Genomic DNA, 15,469 nt, shown 5'->3' with positions numbered 1-15,469 from the left:
GGAAACAAGTATTAAAAAAATGAAAAATTCTTTTCTTATAATACAACAAGGCAGATTTCATGTTTTCAAAAACGCTGATAGATACTTTAAGCGATATTTCAAGTTTGTGCTATTTGCCGTTTTTGCAAATTATGGCTACTCAAAAAATGAAAAAACGAATCATTCACAATTTTGAACTCAACAGGCTTAAAAAACATGTACTCGTATTCTCGATAAAAACAAAATCTCCGAAATTTGACGCGCCCACAATATCTTCTGAGAAGTAAAGTAAAAATAGAAATTACCACTTGATTTTTTTTAAACTGGCATTTTTTCAAATTTCTATAATAAGGTAGATAAGGAGTTTGCTTTATATTTCAAATTATACTTATTATTTTAAATTATATTTATATACTTCAAATTATTTTATGTTATTAACTGTAAATTCAAGTTATTTTTAAAATATAATTATAATGTGTATTTTATGAGCGTTGAAAATAGGAATTATTTAAAAAGTTTCGTCGAAAAAAAAAAACAATTATTTAGTTGATTGTTTCATTTTTATTTCAGGTACTGGAACTTTCGGACGAGTCTGTTTGTGCCGGGAGAAAGAGACTGGAGATTATCTAGCCATTAAAATATTAGCAATTAGCGACGTAATTAGATTAAAACAGGTGGAACACGTTAAAAATGAAAAAGAAATACTCGCCGACCTCAAGCATCCATTCATTGTCAATCTGTAAGTATGCATTACTTTCTGCTTTTTTTTTTGTTATATCAAAAAAACAGTCTAAAAATCACTAACTGCATAGAGTTTTGGACCCTTAAAGGTTGGTTCCCAATACTTCCTGTTCATATGTTTTGACCATCCTGACTTCCTAGTCAGTTCATATGTAGTTTCTTAATTTGGAAGTTTTCTAGTAAAAGCGATATTCCGAGTTAGGCGAATAGGTATTGCCCCTTCTAGGATTGGTTTAAATTTTTATATATTTTATATGGAAGTAGTGGACAGAACAAAGTGTAACATTTGCATTGTTAAGGAAGTAATTGATAATATTTATTGAAAACGTTCGCTTGGTCTTCCGTAATCTTGGAGTCGTTTATGCAATAAATCCAATAACAGCTGAATAGCAAAATCTCTCCCTGAACGCAGTTGTCGATGGTAATAAGCATTGAATATTTCCTGAGAACGTCCTTTACCAGAATGACCGAATTTACTGGATCTCCAAACTCAAAGCAAAGAAGAATGTCCACAATTTCTCGTAAAGATAGCCCAGTTTCATGAATATTGACCCCTTTCGAAGTTGATATTTTTGTAACCTTATTTTGTAATTCTTTCCATTATAGAATTTATAGTTTTTTGATAAATTCTACACTTGACAAAGAATTATTATTTCATTGAATACATTTTCAGAACTATCTATTTGCTAATATGACCTTTTCACTTAACTTAAACTTTGATAGTTGCTATTTTTTCCCCTCAACATAGAAAACATTAAGTATTTAGGGTAACTAAATTGTGAATGTTACAATCGTATATCTTTATTTTGACTGGATGGTGCAACTTTTTGTGCAATTAGTGCATAGTATCAGTGCAAAAGAGTGTAATGTTACGTCTCCAATACCGTCTTCAATATAGAAATTGTTTTTTTGGTGCCATTTGAATGTAAATGAATTTCTTTCGTAAGTTCTCTATGTTTGTTTCATTTTCTCATTAATTATTTATTTGACTAGGGTAGGGAAGCTGCCCTGAAGACACACGTCGCTTGCAGTCCTCACCCTGTACTCTGTTTGTTTCACATTTTTTAAATTCTCTTAATTTTTAAAGAAAGAAAATAGCCTATTTTAAATGTGTTATTAGTATTATTAAAGACGGTTAACTTTGTACTATGTTGCAATAGACGTCATTATATCAATATATGGATATCAGAGTATTAATACCCTCTAGCAATGGAAAAGAAATCAGAACTATTTATAATTAAATGCAAAATTTATTAGCAAAAATGTTAAAAATAAACTATGCAGTTAATTTCATTTTAAGCCAATGCACTCGCACAACTATCTTTAGAAGTTTATTGCGTACGGACTTTTAGCGAAGTGTTTATTTGTTCATTCTAGTGAATTGTAAACATTTTAAAACACACGTGCGAATTAAAATTTTATTATTACTATTTCTGAAATAAATTAACGGCTCCGACGTTTTCTGGGAAATTCTGGCCAATCATATTGTATTTCTCTGTTTATTTAGATTGTGTGTGGACTTTAAATAGTCATTTTGCGGCTAACTTTCGGCTAAAAAGGTTTTTGAGAAAATGACGAAGTGGTTGCGTAAAAGGCATTTTAAAAACATGTGACTATGATTAGTAATCATTTTTTCATTTTTAGCCAATGTTAGGAGTTGTCTTGACCCCTCCAATGTGTAAAGAAAAACTGTAGATAAGTTTTGTGGAACATTTTAACAAAAAGTAAAATTTTGATATACATTTTACTACATGACGTATAAAAATTACGTCAGTGCAAACTTACAGACGATTATAAAACTTTTAGAGTATTGAATAAGGAGTTCGAACTTAGTGCGTAGACATTTTGAGTTGCTTAATCTGGTTCGATATCTTCTTTTAATTATAATCATTACTAATTCGCACATTAGATTAGTGGATACGATGTAACTGTAGTTCACAGAGAAAAATTTATTTATATTTATAAAAGTGGTGAACGTGACCACGGAAGAAGTGGATTATTCGAATACATAAGAGAAATTTGTCTGTCAATTTGTTATAAACAAAACATTGTAATGAGAAGGCTTGTTTTACGGTAATTCCTAACAACTGCAATATAAAGTACTTTACTATTTTCGGTACCTTACAGCCTTACATCAGAAGCTTTTCTCTTGGGTGAGAAGAAGTCTACGTTTTAATCTTACGTACCTTATGGATTTTTTTTTTATTGCTGTAATGAATTTACATCCTACATATTCTGACAGTGGACGTCGTATTTTCTACAATATAAATGTGTGCGAGTACAGTTTGGTTTTATTGTAAGTTCGCCCACATCAAAGCAGGATTACTCGCTGGTCGTCCGGTCAGTGCCCTCTCTACACCATCGTGCTTCTTATACTTTCTGCAATAAAAGTAGAGGTATAAATAGATTCTAGAGAACTCTTCGAGAGATTGTTTTCGAAAATAATTTGTAAACATAACTAACGATCTTTAAGGCAGCATTTATATAAATTACTAACAACATTAATTACTATTAATATGTGTACTAAAACATTAACAAAAAAGTCGTGTCAAAAATTAAACTATAAACTTCATTCAACTTAAAAAGTATTATTATTAATAAAATAAGGTATGCTAATTAGGAGAATAGTGTTTATATCTTTATTTTTATTGTTTTTGGTTCATTATCATTTGACGACAGGAAATCATACTTGCGTCCGCTTCTCTTTTGTAAAATTCAGGGGCGCTAGTTCATTCAGATATAGTTCCGTTCGAGAGTTGGACCAAGTCGGAAACAATGGGTAGCCTTGCTTAAAAATAGAAGTAGTACAACAAGGTGAACCTACTTTTGAGTATAATCATGTATCATAATGTGTAAATAATTATTTGCAAAGAGAAATGCTCATCAAAAAAATGTAGAAATAGAATTTTTGTTATTTAAAAGTCGTTTAGAATCACTGGGCACTAGACTAGAAGCCACTTGAGCATAAATTTATTATTAGAACCAGATTTCCATCTAGAAATGAATACTCTTAACTTTGTGTTACCAAACTGTTAGGAGCAAAAGCTTTCCAAGACGTTGTTACCTGAGGTAGATAGTGTAAAACTTGCAGTTGAATTACAAGAAAATGTTAATGATACAAGTGGATCGGCAAAGATGTGATAATAATGATCCGTTTATCCAGTTGTTGTCACTTGGCCAGCTAAAAACATCCGTTAAGTTCTGTACTGCTCTAAAATTCCAACATGTTTCTGCGTTTAGATCAACATGGGGAGATTCTAACAGTAAATTAAAGAAGATTGTTAATTTTCAATTTCATTGCACTTAATTTTTTACAAGAAATTGTCACAAAATCATCATACGTGAATTATCTAAGCACTGATGATCAAATTAAAATCCGACCTACAAGATAAGAGTTCTAATCCATAAAGTGGTTATAACTGATCCTTTCTTATTAATTTTTTCTTAAAATTGTGTTTCTATAGTTCATAAAAATAATACATGTGTGTAAACTTTTAATTTTACAATGTTTTCATCTATTGCGCTTATTCGATGCAAGTTTTCATATTTTAAACTCGCTGAAATTAAAATTTTTCTGAACTAGCTGTTATCTGTGTTTTTGAGTCTCGTATCAAAAAAAACCATTGCAGAATGCAATGTTGTATAAGTGGTCAGAATAGGAGAAAACTTGTTTTATTCAGTGAAGTAAATCACCATAATCATGAATAAAGTGACAGGCTTTTGTAGTTATTACGGCGTAGGCCGAGAAACTTTCTTGTGATAGATACATTAGTGACGAACCTATGATCTAATAACTAAGTAATAACACGTTTAGATTTCTGTATAGTATTGTTGATTATCGTTACAATTGTGTAATATAAGTCGTTCACCGTTAAAGTAAATAATGTCAAAGTTCGCCTACATAAGTTTTTGACATCAGAAGTGTTCTCGAGTATCAGCATCATCCGTCAAATAGTACGTAAATTTAACTTTATTATTTACTAACACGAGTATGTCTTTAAAACAAAACAAGATTAATCCTTCTGATTTTTAACTTTAAATTGAAATCCTGTTGACAAAATTTAGTTTATTATAAAGAAGAAAATTATCATAAGAATAATCTTTATTCTTAAATTCTGAGTTCAACTGAAACCTTACTTCTATGAAATACGAGTAACTTCATAGTTCTGATCATCTATCCATTAAGAATTTGTCCTAGTTTTCTTATTTTATTTTAATGTTTTAAGAATAGAAGAGAACATATTATATGAAAGTTTTAGATAGTAGCTGTTAGTAAATATCCTGAAAATAAGTATATTTCAGGTCTATTCTCTGATAGAACTAAATATGTTAAATACTTGACATTAAGATCAACATATTTTATTTTAAAAAAATTTATTTTAAACTGATGTACCTGATATACATGATAATGTATACTAATAATGATTATCTCGTTATTATATAAAAATTATCATAGTAAAAATATAAAATTATGAAAATTGTAAGTTGTAGGAGTGAAATGAAGCCATAAACCTCCATTAAAAAAAAAACAGTTTCATCCTAAAACACCGGATCGTGTTTTAAAATTCTAAAATATCATTTTAACTAAACTTACTCTCTGCACAGTGTCCAAGTAAAAAATCATTTTATATCAAATAACTCAGTAAATTATTTCTTCCCCTTCTTTCTTCGCTATTTACGTATTTATGTTAAAAATAATAGCGGAATCACAATATATCATTAGACTTAAAGTTTACTTAGTCTAGAAATAGATTTTCTTTTTTTAATAACTCCAAATCTAAAATAAACTCTTATATACATATTATATCTATTATTGTTTATGCTACTTTATGATATGTGTACAAGTGTTAGTTCTGACTCGCAACACATTTTGGCACTTACCCCACCTTTGAATACATGGCCTCAAGTATTTACTGTTGCCAAATTAAGCGCATCGTACATATTAAAATCCTTTGAAAAAAAAAGAAGTTTTATTAAGTTAATTTTGTTCAATTTTAGTAACTTTTTTTCATATTGAATCTCTTGCACACTTTCATGAAGTAAAATTTTGTTTTGTTCAGATACCTATTTCAATTTGATCTATGTTTTGAACTTGAATAAACAAAATACATTTAAATATGAAATGAATCTAAAGGTATTAATAGTGGAAAACTTGAGGATTCATAAAGGGTTAAGGGAATCAGAAATTTAGATGGGCCTAAATGACGTTTACAACAACAAAGACAAAGGTTCCGCAAAACGCAAGTTATAAACCAGTAGACTCACTTGAATTGCTGAAAAAGAATTGGATCCACAATGCAAAAGAATATCGTGTTTTTATACCTCCAGTTTTCTTTAACTGAGACAGGTTTTTCTTTTGGGTTTTCTACCATTATTTACACTATTTTGTAACTGTAACTTGTTGCAGCTAAACTCTTACCCCTTTCTTGCTTAAAATAGAATCATGACTCCATATCTGAATCTTAGATTACATTTAATAATAATAATAAGACACTTCATAACTGCTCTTCATTCGTAGAATATACCCTGAATTTATTCGAGTAAAAATCGGTCGCCTTCTTTATTGGCAGAGATTCCAGAAAAATAAATACTTAACTACTTTTTCGGGTAAAAAGCTAATACAATATTTGATCTTTAAATCTCACTTTATATTTGCTTCTTAAAAAAGAAATTGGATATTACTAGGTATTAGGAGGAAATTACTATAGTTATCTTTATGTTTTGGATTTGGATATTTCATAGAAGAACACAACTTGTCTGAAAAAATGGACTTTGGACTTTAGAGAAATGAGAAAAGTAGGTGCAAAGTAATGTACGTGATGGTGCTTGATTGGATCTTGATGCCCAATCAAGAAGTTGGATTTTATGCAAGTGTTAAATGCATGTGTCTCAGGTATTGGTCATCATCATCATTGAAGTAAAGCCCGCTAGACAAAATTTACATTTCCTTATTTTTATTACACAATAAATCCAGTAGTATACACCTAGCTAGTAAATAGAAATTTATTAATAACAATAAAACTTCATCCAACACAAAATCAATTTAATAAAACAGATGTTTGTACATTTGATTAATTTATGAAAGATATTACATTTTTTTTTAAATCTAATCTTGTGACACAACCTCCTTAGATAACTTTAATTTTTTCTCATAAGTGAAAGAAAGTAGAATTATGAAGATTTTATTGTAGCGGTCTTGTCTGTTTATCTCATTGAACTATTTGCAAAATAGTAGATAGAATGAGGAAATTGCGAATAGTTGAGTCATTAAAATGTTCTTTAATTATAAAATGACAGGTTGCATAATTCACCAAAAATATGAATCATTACTTTATAAGTAAATATTCTTCCATTTAAAACACGATGAATAGGTGTTAAGGGCAATGGCTAAAAAAAAAGGTCACTTTCTTTATCATTTCTCAACGTTTCGCATAGTAGCCTATCACCCTAATTTCATCTAGTTTTACCCGAAGTTCTTCGTCGTAGTTAATGGAGCAATATAATGTGTTTGCTTAAACTGGCACTTCAAATTTTGTTGGATTTCCAATCAGATGAAAACAGCTTTATTGTCCTTAAACCGACAAGCAGTAAAAATTCTAAGTCTGAAGTTAATAATTTTTCGGAAGAGAAAAGCATTTGACTGTTTCTTTTTGTACCCCAGATAGTTTTAGAATTAAATAACAACCTGGAAATTTAGAAAACATTTGAAAACTTGGGTTACCACATTAAAGGGATAATGAAATATTTATGACAGAGAATTGTTAGCACAAACATTTAAATTTATTTGTTGCTCAGAGAGAAAAGATACAATTTTGGATCAGCAGAGGCGTTGCCTCTATTCGGGGATGAATAGCATTACTTATTAGGACTGGTCTTAAGTAATGGGTGACTCATTTTATTATTTCATTGTTTATGAAGATAAACTTACTCTGCTATTTTAAGCTGGGAAGTCAGAAACGATTTTTATGTATTTGTTTTTTTATTGAGTACACAATATTATTTACATTTCAGTTTGATAACATTTATTTCTGTAGATAAATTTTTTATATATGTATGTACATATTCAGTAAGCATTTTGGAAAAGATTTATGTAATTTCATACGATTTTGTGCAGTTTTTCTTTCAATAAAGCTTCTTTTAAAGTTAGTTTTTAGAGGTATTGAAGATTTAGATAGAGGTATTGAATTACGATTAATGAAGCTGTTATAAAGTTGCATTTATAGTAAATTCAAACTAAATGCATTTCATTTACTACTATATTGGACAATACAAGTATAGTGAAAGTAGACCAACTCCATCGTCGGTTTTCTTTCCGCTTGTTTCTTTGACTTATATAATCTTAAGTATTTCAACTATACTTGTCATGAATGTATATTTTCTTCAAAGTAAATAAATTTAGGTTGGTATTTTGGGTCAAGTAACCAGTTAACATTTTAACCTCTAAATTTATTCATAATGAAAAATAAAACGTTATGTAACTTTAAATTTCACAATTTCATTAAAATCTATTTGATATCCTACTATATTTAAAACTACTGCTATTGGCCTAAGCGTTTAAATGTATTATTTAGTAACATAATTTATTATCGTTGATTTTATCCGTCATTGCAAACATATTTTCTATAATTCTGGTTTCGGATAGTCATCCTCTATCAGTTCATAGTAGAATTTAACAGTTCGACGTAGAGTATTTCATCTTCACTAATAATTTTTCTGTTAAAAGAAGAAGTTCTGTAGAAGTTATATGGTGTGACAAGAAAAATTGAAGTGATATTCCGAATTGATAAATGTATGTATGAATGAATGATGATGGATTAATAATCAGATAATCAGGTCAGAGATTGACATGAAAAAAATCATGCGTGCTGTGACAGATTAAAATTAACTGTATTACCCGCTCTAATAACTCTAAATTATCCGAAGACAACAACTTTTTCAAATAATTTATTCGTTATATTATTAACTGCTGAAAGATTTTGATCGGAGCGCTTAAAGCGCCCATATCTAGACATGGTAAATGTAATGTGATGTTGCCATTCCTGGGAATCTGTTCAGATCGCAGGAGATGGTGGCATTCCGTCTTCTAACACGGTTTGACTTCCATAAGCGCAGCTGTGCCATATAGAAAACTATAACTTAAATGTCTATCCCTTGTGTCACAATGTTTTAGATGAACGCTAATTCTTGCAACGTGCTCGTTGGGACCTTACACTTTCTTGGGCTGTAACGGTCTATGAAGTAATTAGCCTTAGCCATTACTGTTTCCCACTCTCTTGCCAACATACTAGACCTAATTGAAATATCAATTTCAACTTCTGCGATTTTATATTTTCGAAATATGTTTTTAAGGGAAAAGTTGAATAATATTATCAAAATATTACTTCAATTGTTGATCAATATTCAATATTTTTTTCGCATTAAATTCTTGATATTTATGTGATTTTTTTAATTTAAAAAATAAAGATTTATTTGATTGTTACTCATTTGAATGATCATTATGACAAAAATACATTCCAACTTCATACAACCGACATCTTTTAATCTTTGGCAGACTCTCTTGCATGATATTATATTGGTTCTCTAGTAACTGCCAAAAAGTTTTGATATAGTCTTAAAGTTAATTTTGAATCAGTGCAGTTATTTTGAAGTTTGTTTGTTTAGTTTTTTTACGATCTAATGTTTCTTTGTATTAAAGAAAAATGCCCTTTTAGGCAGTTCCTCACAAATTATTGACATTATTAAAAGTACTGGACCAACATTGTAACATGAATGTAAATTGATGGACTTTTACAAGTAGTTAATTGTGTTTTGGTATCTGATACTATCTCAGTGGAAACAATAAATCACATCTCAGGTACCCGCCTGAAAAATGAATACTTACAAATTTTTCTGTGAAAAAATCCTTCTGACAACAAAAAAACTTTTGCAAAAAAAAAAGTAATAATGCCAAGTAGTTTACTGAAGAAATCAGGAAATGGCATTTCTGGTTAGTACAAGAGGACTAAAACAGAATTTATTCAAAATTCGAACATGAACTCAGAATTTTATAGTGGAACACAAATTATGCTAAATAGAACAAGGTCGCCCAGCTTTAGTCAGTCGTAAACACTTTATTTATTTTTTTCTGAACAGTTTAAAAACAAACTGTTTAAGCTCTTCATTTATAAGAACAAGAATCTTAACTTTATGATTATTGTAGAGTACTATTCACCTCTTTTGGAGACTAATTCTTTCATCCTATTGCTAGTCATGATATTTTTTGTTTAAATGGCGAGCTTTCTATCTAGGAAGTATGTCATCTCCAGGACTGTTATATTAACATTGTGAATGTTAACTTTAGGAAAGGCCAAATAAAACTACGGATGAAACTGGTAACAATGTGTCTTCCCTTTGAATAATTATTGTCATTACTGTATGTTTATTTTTTACTATCTTAAAAGTTTGCTTTAGAAATACAATATTTGTTCTTTGATGTGTTCAGATGGTGGCATTTCCACGACTCCTGCTACCTTTATATGGTTTTCGACTACGTCTGTGGAGGCGAACTGTTCTCTTATTTGCGCAACGCTGGAAGATTTCCTTGTTCAACAGGTAATATTTGCAACTAAGTTAGTATAAATTATAAAATGCTTGTATTAAGGACTGCATTAGAAGATTTAAAAAGTTATATTTATATGTTTCTGAATAGCTTTTTCCCCATTCAAGATAAATTATTATTAAAACTTACTGTTTATAAGTAAACACGTATCGATAATGGTTTGTAAAATAAAAGTTGTTTATTTGGGAATGATACGAAAAAAAAGTGAAAAAATGGAATAATTAAATTGACCGTTTAATAATTGCAAAAGTAAAGAGATTTCGATATTTTATTAAACGGAACGGATCGTCTTAACATGTAACTCCAGTTTGATACAAGATGAGGAGCTACGAATTAAAATTCGCATTCATTTTATGTTTGGTATTAGTTACTGATTTTAATGTTCACATACTTTCACTCGTGTAATTTTCTCTTTTCCTCTTAGTGGTCGATTTGCAGAAAATCTTTTTTTAGTATTCTTCTCTAAGATGGGTATCCAATAGGTGGCAAGAGTGGCAGATAGAAGCGCCAGACGAAAAATTAAATTACTCACTCAAACTTATTGGCATCATCAAAACAAGACATGGCGGCCACTCGGGTGATCGTAGGCCTCCTATCAGGCCTTTGTATATTAAAGTAAAAATCATGCAGTGCATGGACTTGCCAGAGATCAGCCTGTGTAGGTTCGGTCAAAAAGAGCCCAGACGTCCCTCATCAAACTTCTTAATCGGACAGTCTGGAAAAAGTGCTCTAACTAGTGGGAGCCAAAATGGACCCACTTGGTACCAATAACGGAGACTTTCTGGCCAACCCTTATGAAATCTAAAATATATTGTGTTTCTAAGTACATAAGGAATCAACTTTCCAAACTTCATGTTTCAACTTCAGCAAATTTGGTTCTACGTTCAGTCAGTCAGCCAGGAGATATTTTATAATTTTTGTAGCAGCACGAACATGCTGAACAGCTAGTGCCAGTAAAAAGTTTGTTTTTTGAACAACACTGGCCAATAAAAAGGAGTATTACTACCAAGCCCTTAATAATGCTTCGCCCAGACATAAGCAAAGTAGAGAACGTTAAAATTTACCTAGATTAAGACCACCTTATCAGACCGGTGGTGGCCAACAGAGAAGCTTTGTAGGTTCTTACTTACGCTCCACGTAATTTTGATAAGAGAAAGGCAAGGCCTAAAATTTGTGTAAATAGCGAACCAATATTAGCTACAGAGAAGTATTGCTTTGCAAGTCTCATCAGAAATATCACTTACAGGAAGAATAATACAAGGAAGAGCAGTGATCAGTGCCAAATAATTGAACAGTGCTAATCAATCTAACAGCCGAAGTCAAGTTAATAGCCTAACTCAACAGTTTTGTTATTGGGCAAAATTATAAATAGTTGTTGTTTCTATTCAAAATATCACTAAACCATAAGACTATGGATACTCACATTGAACGTAAATAACTAACATTATTAAACTTTATTTTTGCATTTAAACATTTGAACCTTAAAAATTACAAATAAAATTATAACAAACGTTAAGTAACAATAAATTTCAGAAATAGATAAATAAACTTATTTTTAAATAACCATATTTAACCCGTGGCTAATATTTACATAAATCTATTCTTTTGAAATGTTTATTTGATAGAATTAATTATGACTTTAAAATACTAAACATTGATATAAATCTTTGGTTTAAAGTGAATCTATTTTCGTCTATCATTTAAATCATGATTGTTTTATAGGTCTTCACTTTGTCTAATTCATGAAAGAAGGAATATTATTAAAATCTCTAGTTTTAAAATATTCTTAAGAGCTAGATTCTGGATCGTTTGATTTTTTTTTCTTTTTCATACTTCAAATTTATGTAAATTTACTCATTTAATCAGCGATATCTGTGCTTACGTCTAGTAGAACAGGGCTGTTTTCTTACAACATGGCATTAATTGTTCTGGCAGAATTTCAACTGGCTGGCATCATCACAACAGGCTACTTGAGTTGGGTATCTTCCCTTCATAGACCAGTTCATCTTTATAATTTGGGCATAAATAAATTTTGAAAAAAATAAATGAGTGAATAAATATGGGGAGAGAGAATGGTCGAATTTTACTCTAAAAATCCATTTTCACAGTATATTTTTTTACATTTAAATTTATTTTATAAATAACTTCTTTTTTAGAGTTTGTACTTTCGTTGCTGATCATTTGCAATGGAAGCAATTATTGTTTAAATATGTAGGTTATAATTTTCAGAATAATATTTGATATTTAAACGAGTATTTGCTTTGCTAAAGTTGTTTTTATCTGCCCACTAGGTGTCTCTTCAATTTTAAGCTTTTTTGTGCAATTTTAACTGTTCACCATGTCTTTTTTGTTCATTTTAAAGCTAAACCCGTCTTTCAAACGTCCTAATGTTTATATAATTACTTATTTTGACTGGAAAAAGGCTTATTGTTCACTTATATTACCATTTTACAAGTATGGATTTGATAGAATTCTTTAAACATCGGTTGATCGATTGATTCAAGATTTTGAAGTGAAAATTTGGTACAAAACACTTGATGTCCTTCTCTTATTGCATTTCTTTTAGTTCAGACGGCAATTTTTTTTTGGACTTGCAGTAGCCAAATTTTCTTAAATCGGCTTTTGCTCTAAATAATCACATACCCTCACTGCTACATTTCCTGATGGGCATTAAGGTAGAAACCAAACCATTTACACTGGAAATTACAAAAGAGAGAGAAATAAGAATAAAATTACCATAATATTTATTGCATAAATGAAGGAAGATTCATTTTCACAAACTTAGCAAGTTAGCTTCTGCTCGAGGATTCGAACTCTTGCCTCTCAAGTAATCAGTATTATATTTTTCTTACAGTAGTCACAACAATCTAGCGACAAATGCTCTAATTTGTTTATCCCTAAAAAAATATATATATATAGCTATTAACAAAAAAACTAACAGACAAAAACATAACATTAAAGAAGATTTGTTGGTTGCGAGGAGTGGTCATTGACAATAATAATTATTTCAATTATTGAAAGCCAAAGACCAAAATAAATAGAAGACTTTACTCGGGTTTTATCGAATACGACAATAAACAAAGTTTTTTTTTTTTTTTTTTTTTCAATGTGGATGTTTAATGTTATCTTAATTTTATACGGGTTGTAAAAACCCCTTGCTTAGTGAATGAAATGAGTTTTAAGATGTCAGTAAAAGCTTGACAATTTGACTTGATAGGATGAAAAATTAAAATGGATGATCCTTCCAGACCCGCAAGGAACTTATGTTACTGCACACCTTCAGTATCACTTAACGATACAGCCTAGAAGATTCCCAGTATTTGTTCTAAAAATAAGTAATGAATTTTCGAAGTCGGCGTGTAATTTTTCTGAAAATAACATCTGCTGACAACATCAGGTTAAGAATTTATTATATGAAGAGGAGCTCTTATTGTTTGGAATTCAAGAATTGAAGATTCCTCAGCAAATAGTTGAATTTACTTCCCCCTTTCAAAGTAGCAGTAGTTGTAAAGTACTAATAATTGTAGCAGCACATTTAACCTTGTATCAAAATGTGAGCACTTGAGATTACGGTGGCCGAAAGAAAATGATTTACAAGAATAAGAAATATTCATACGGACCGATCAGACTTACAACTGCCAAGAGTTGCTAAATTTGATCTTGCTCTGACAGCATAACCATTTATCTTTTATAAATCTTGAAATGTGTATTTTGAGTGGGAAATAGTTAGGTATAAATATTTATTTTTTTCAGTTATGTTGGAACATTACCACTTCAAATCATGGTGGCCCAAGTTATTTTTCAATGCTTAGAATTCAACACAATCTCAACTTTATCTTCGATTATCATAAACTCGGAAGTTTATTTCCTTTTTCCTAAGTTGATCAATTTTTTTTTTTAAACTCAGTAAAATCACTTCTTCTACTAACATTGGTAACTCATTTTTATTTGTCAAGTTTAATGATTACTTAAGTTTGTTTATTAGTTAAATAACCAATCATAAGTTAAGCTATGTTAGAATGATTAAAATGCCTAAAGGTATACTTTAACCTTATAAAAAATTAAGTTTTTAATTATTTCAGGTATGTTTTATACGGCCGAGATAGTGGTAGCTTTGGAATATTTACATTCCCAGTCTGTAGTTTATAGAGATCTCAAGCCAGAAAATCTCTTACTAGATAAGGAAGGTCATCTCAAAATGACTGATTTTGGATTTGCTAAAAAACTTACAGATCGGTCAGTAAACTTATTTTCACTGAAATAAGTTTGTCAGATATTAGTAATTTTAAAGGTTATTTTTTTTTTTTTTTAATATGTATATATTTGTATGATTTGTCTACATTATCCTAAATTATTGTATTGCTTATGTAAAATATCGCTATTTGTTTTATTTATTTTTTGCCGGTTGTAGAACATGGACATTATGCGGAACTCCGGAATATCTTGCGCCCGAAATAATCCAATCAAAAGGTCATAATAAAGCTGTAGACTGGTGGGCATTAGGTACTGTTGCTAAATATTTTATTTCATTTATTTTATTTATATTGTAAGGAAGTTCTTATTATATGTAGTACATGAATTATTTCTTCAACCGGATCAAAGGCTTTTTTGAAATAGATTTCCAAGTTGACTTCTCGTTTTTTATTTCTTTTTCCTAATTCTTTTAATTATATCTTAACTGTATATATTAAGTATTGAGCTACATTAGAGCTCTTCCTCAAGGAAAATAATTCCTGTTATCCCTAAAATCGTGTCCCACTTTTCTTGATGAGCATTTCTAATCACCTGATCCTTGATTTCACTTCTCTTATCTCTCTGTATCTACTTCTACTTCTGTAACCTGGAAGGCTGTGCCTATTTCTTTTGTAAGAAACACATAAGCACTTCGTTTCTTCTTCACTACTTCTTCTATATTTTCATTTCAGATTCTTATACTTTTTCGATTTCTTTCGTATGCATTCTTCTTCTATGTTAAAATTGTAGCTTTTTAGATCAATTTTTGAAGTGATCAAATAATCACTTTAAAATAAGTACGTAAGACTTTTGTTCACTTTTTAAAATGTTAGCTAATGCTGAATCCTTAAAATATAAATTGTGTATTATTATTGTAACAAAAGTAGCAAATGGTAAATTTTTTTTTTAAATTTCTCT

General features: G+C 29.9%; 1 protein-coding gene across 1 annotated transcript in view; it reads left to right on the top strand.

Moving 5' to 3' along the window:
* The window catches only part of Pka-C3 (Protein kinase, cAMP-dependent, catalytic subunit 3), a 29,789-nt gene that overhangs the window by 10,551 nt on the left and 3,769 nt on the right, over window positions 1-15,469 (top strand). Inside the window, exons 2-5 of the mRNA XM_074130273.1 lie at window positions 550-718; window positions 10,202-10,311; window positions 14,401-14,554; window positions 14,730-14,821. Coding sequence (XP_073986374.1) covers window positions 550-718; window positions 10,202-10,311; window positions 14,401-14,554; window positions 14,730-14,821 — 525 coding nt within the window. The remainder of the gene's footprint in view (window positions 1-549; window positions 719-10,201; window positions 10,312-14,400; window positions 14,555-14,729; window positions 14,822-15,469) is intronic.

This window comes from Rhodnius prolixus, unplaced genomic scaffold (assembly GCF_049639745.1).
Source record: "Rhodnius prolixus isolate KJV_2025 unplaced genomic scaffold, Rpr scaffold_4, whole genome shotgun sequence".
Taxonomy (NCBI): domain Eukaryota; kingdom Metazoa; phylum Arthropoda; class Insecta; order Hemiptera; family Reduviidae; genus Rhodnius; species Rhodnius prolixus.
The sequence above is the reverse complement of the archived record's forward strand: the minus strand, read 5'-3'. Positions and strand labels throughout refer to the sequence as shown.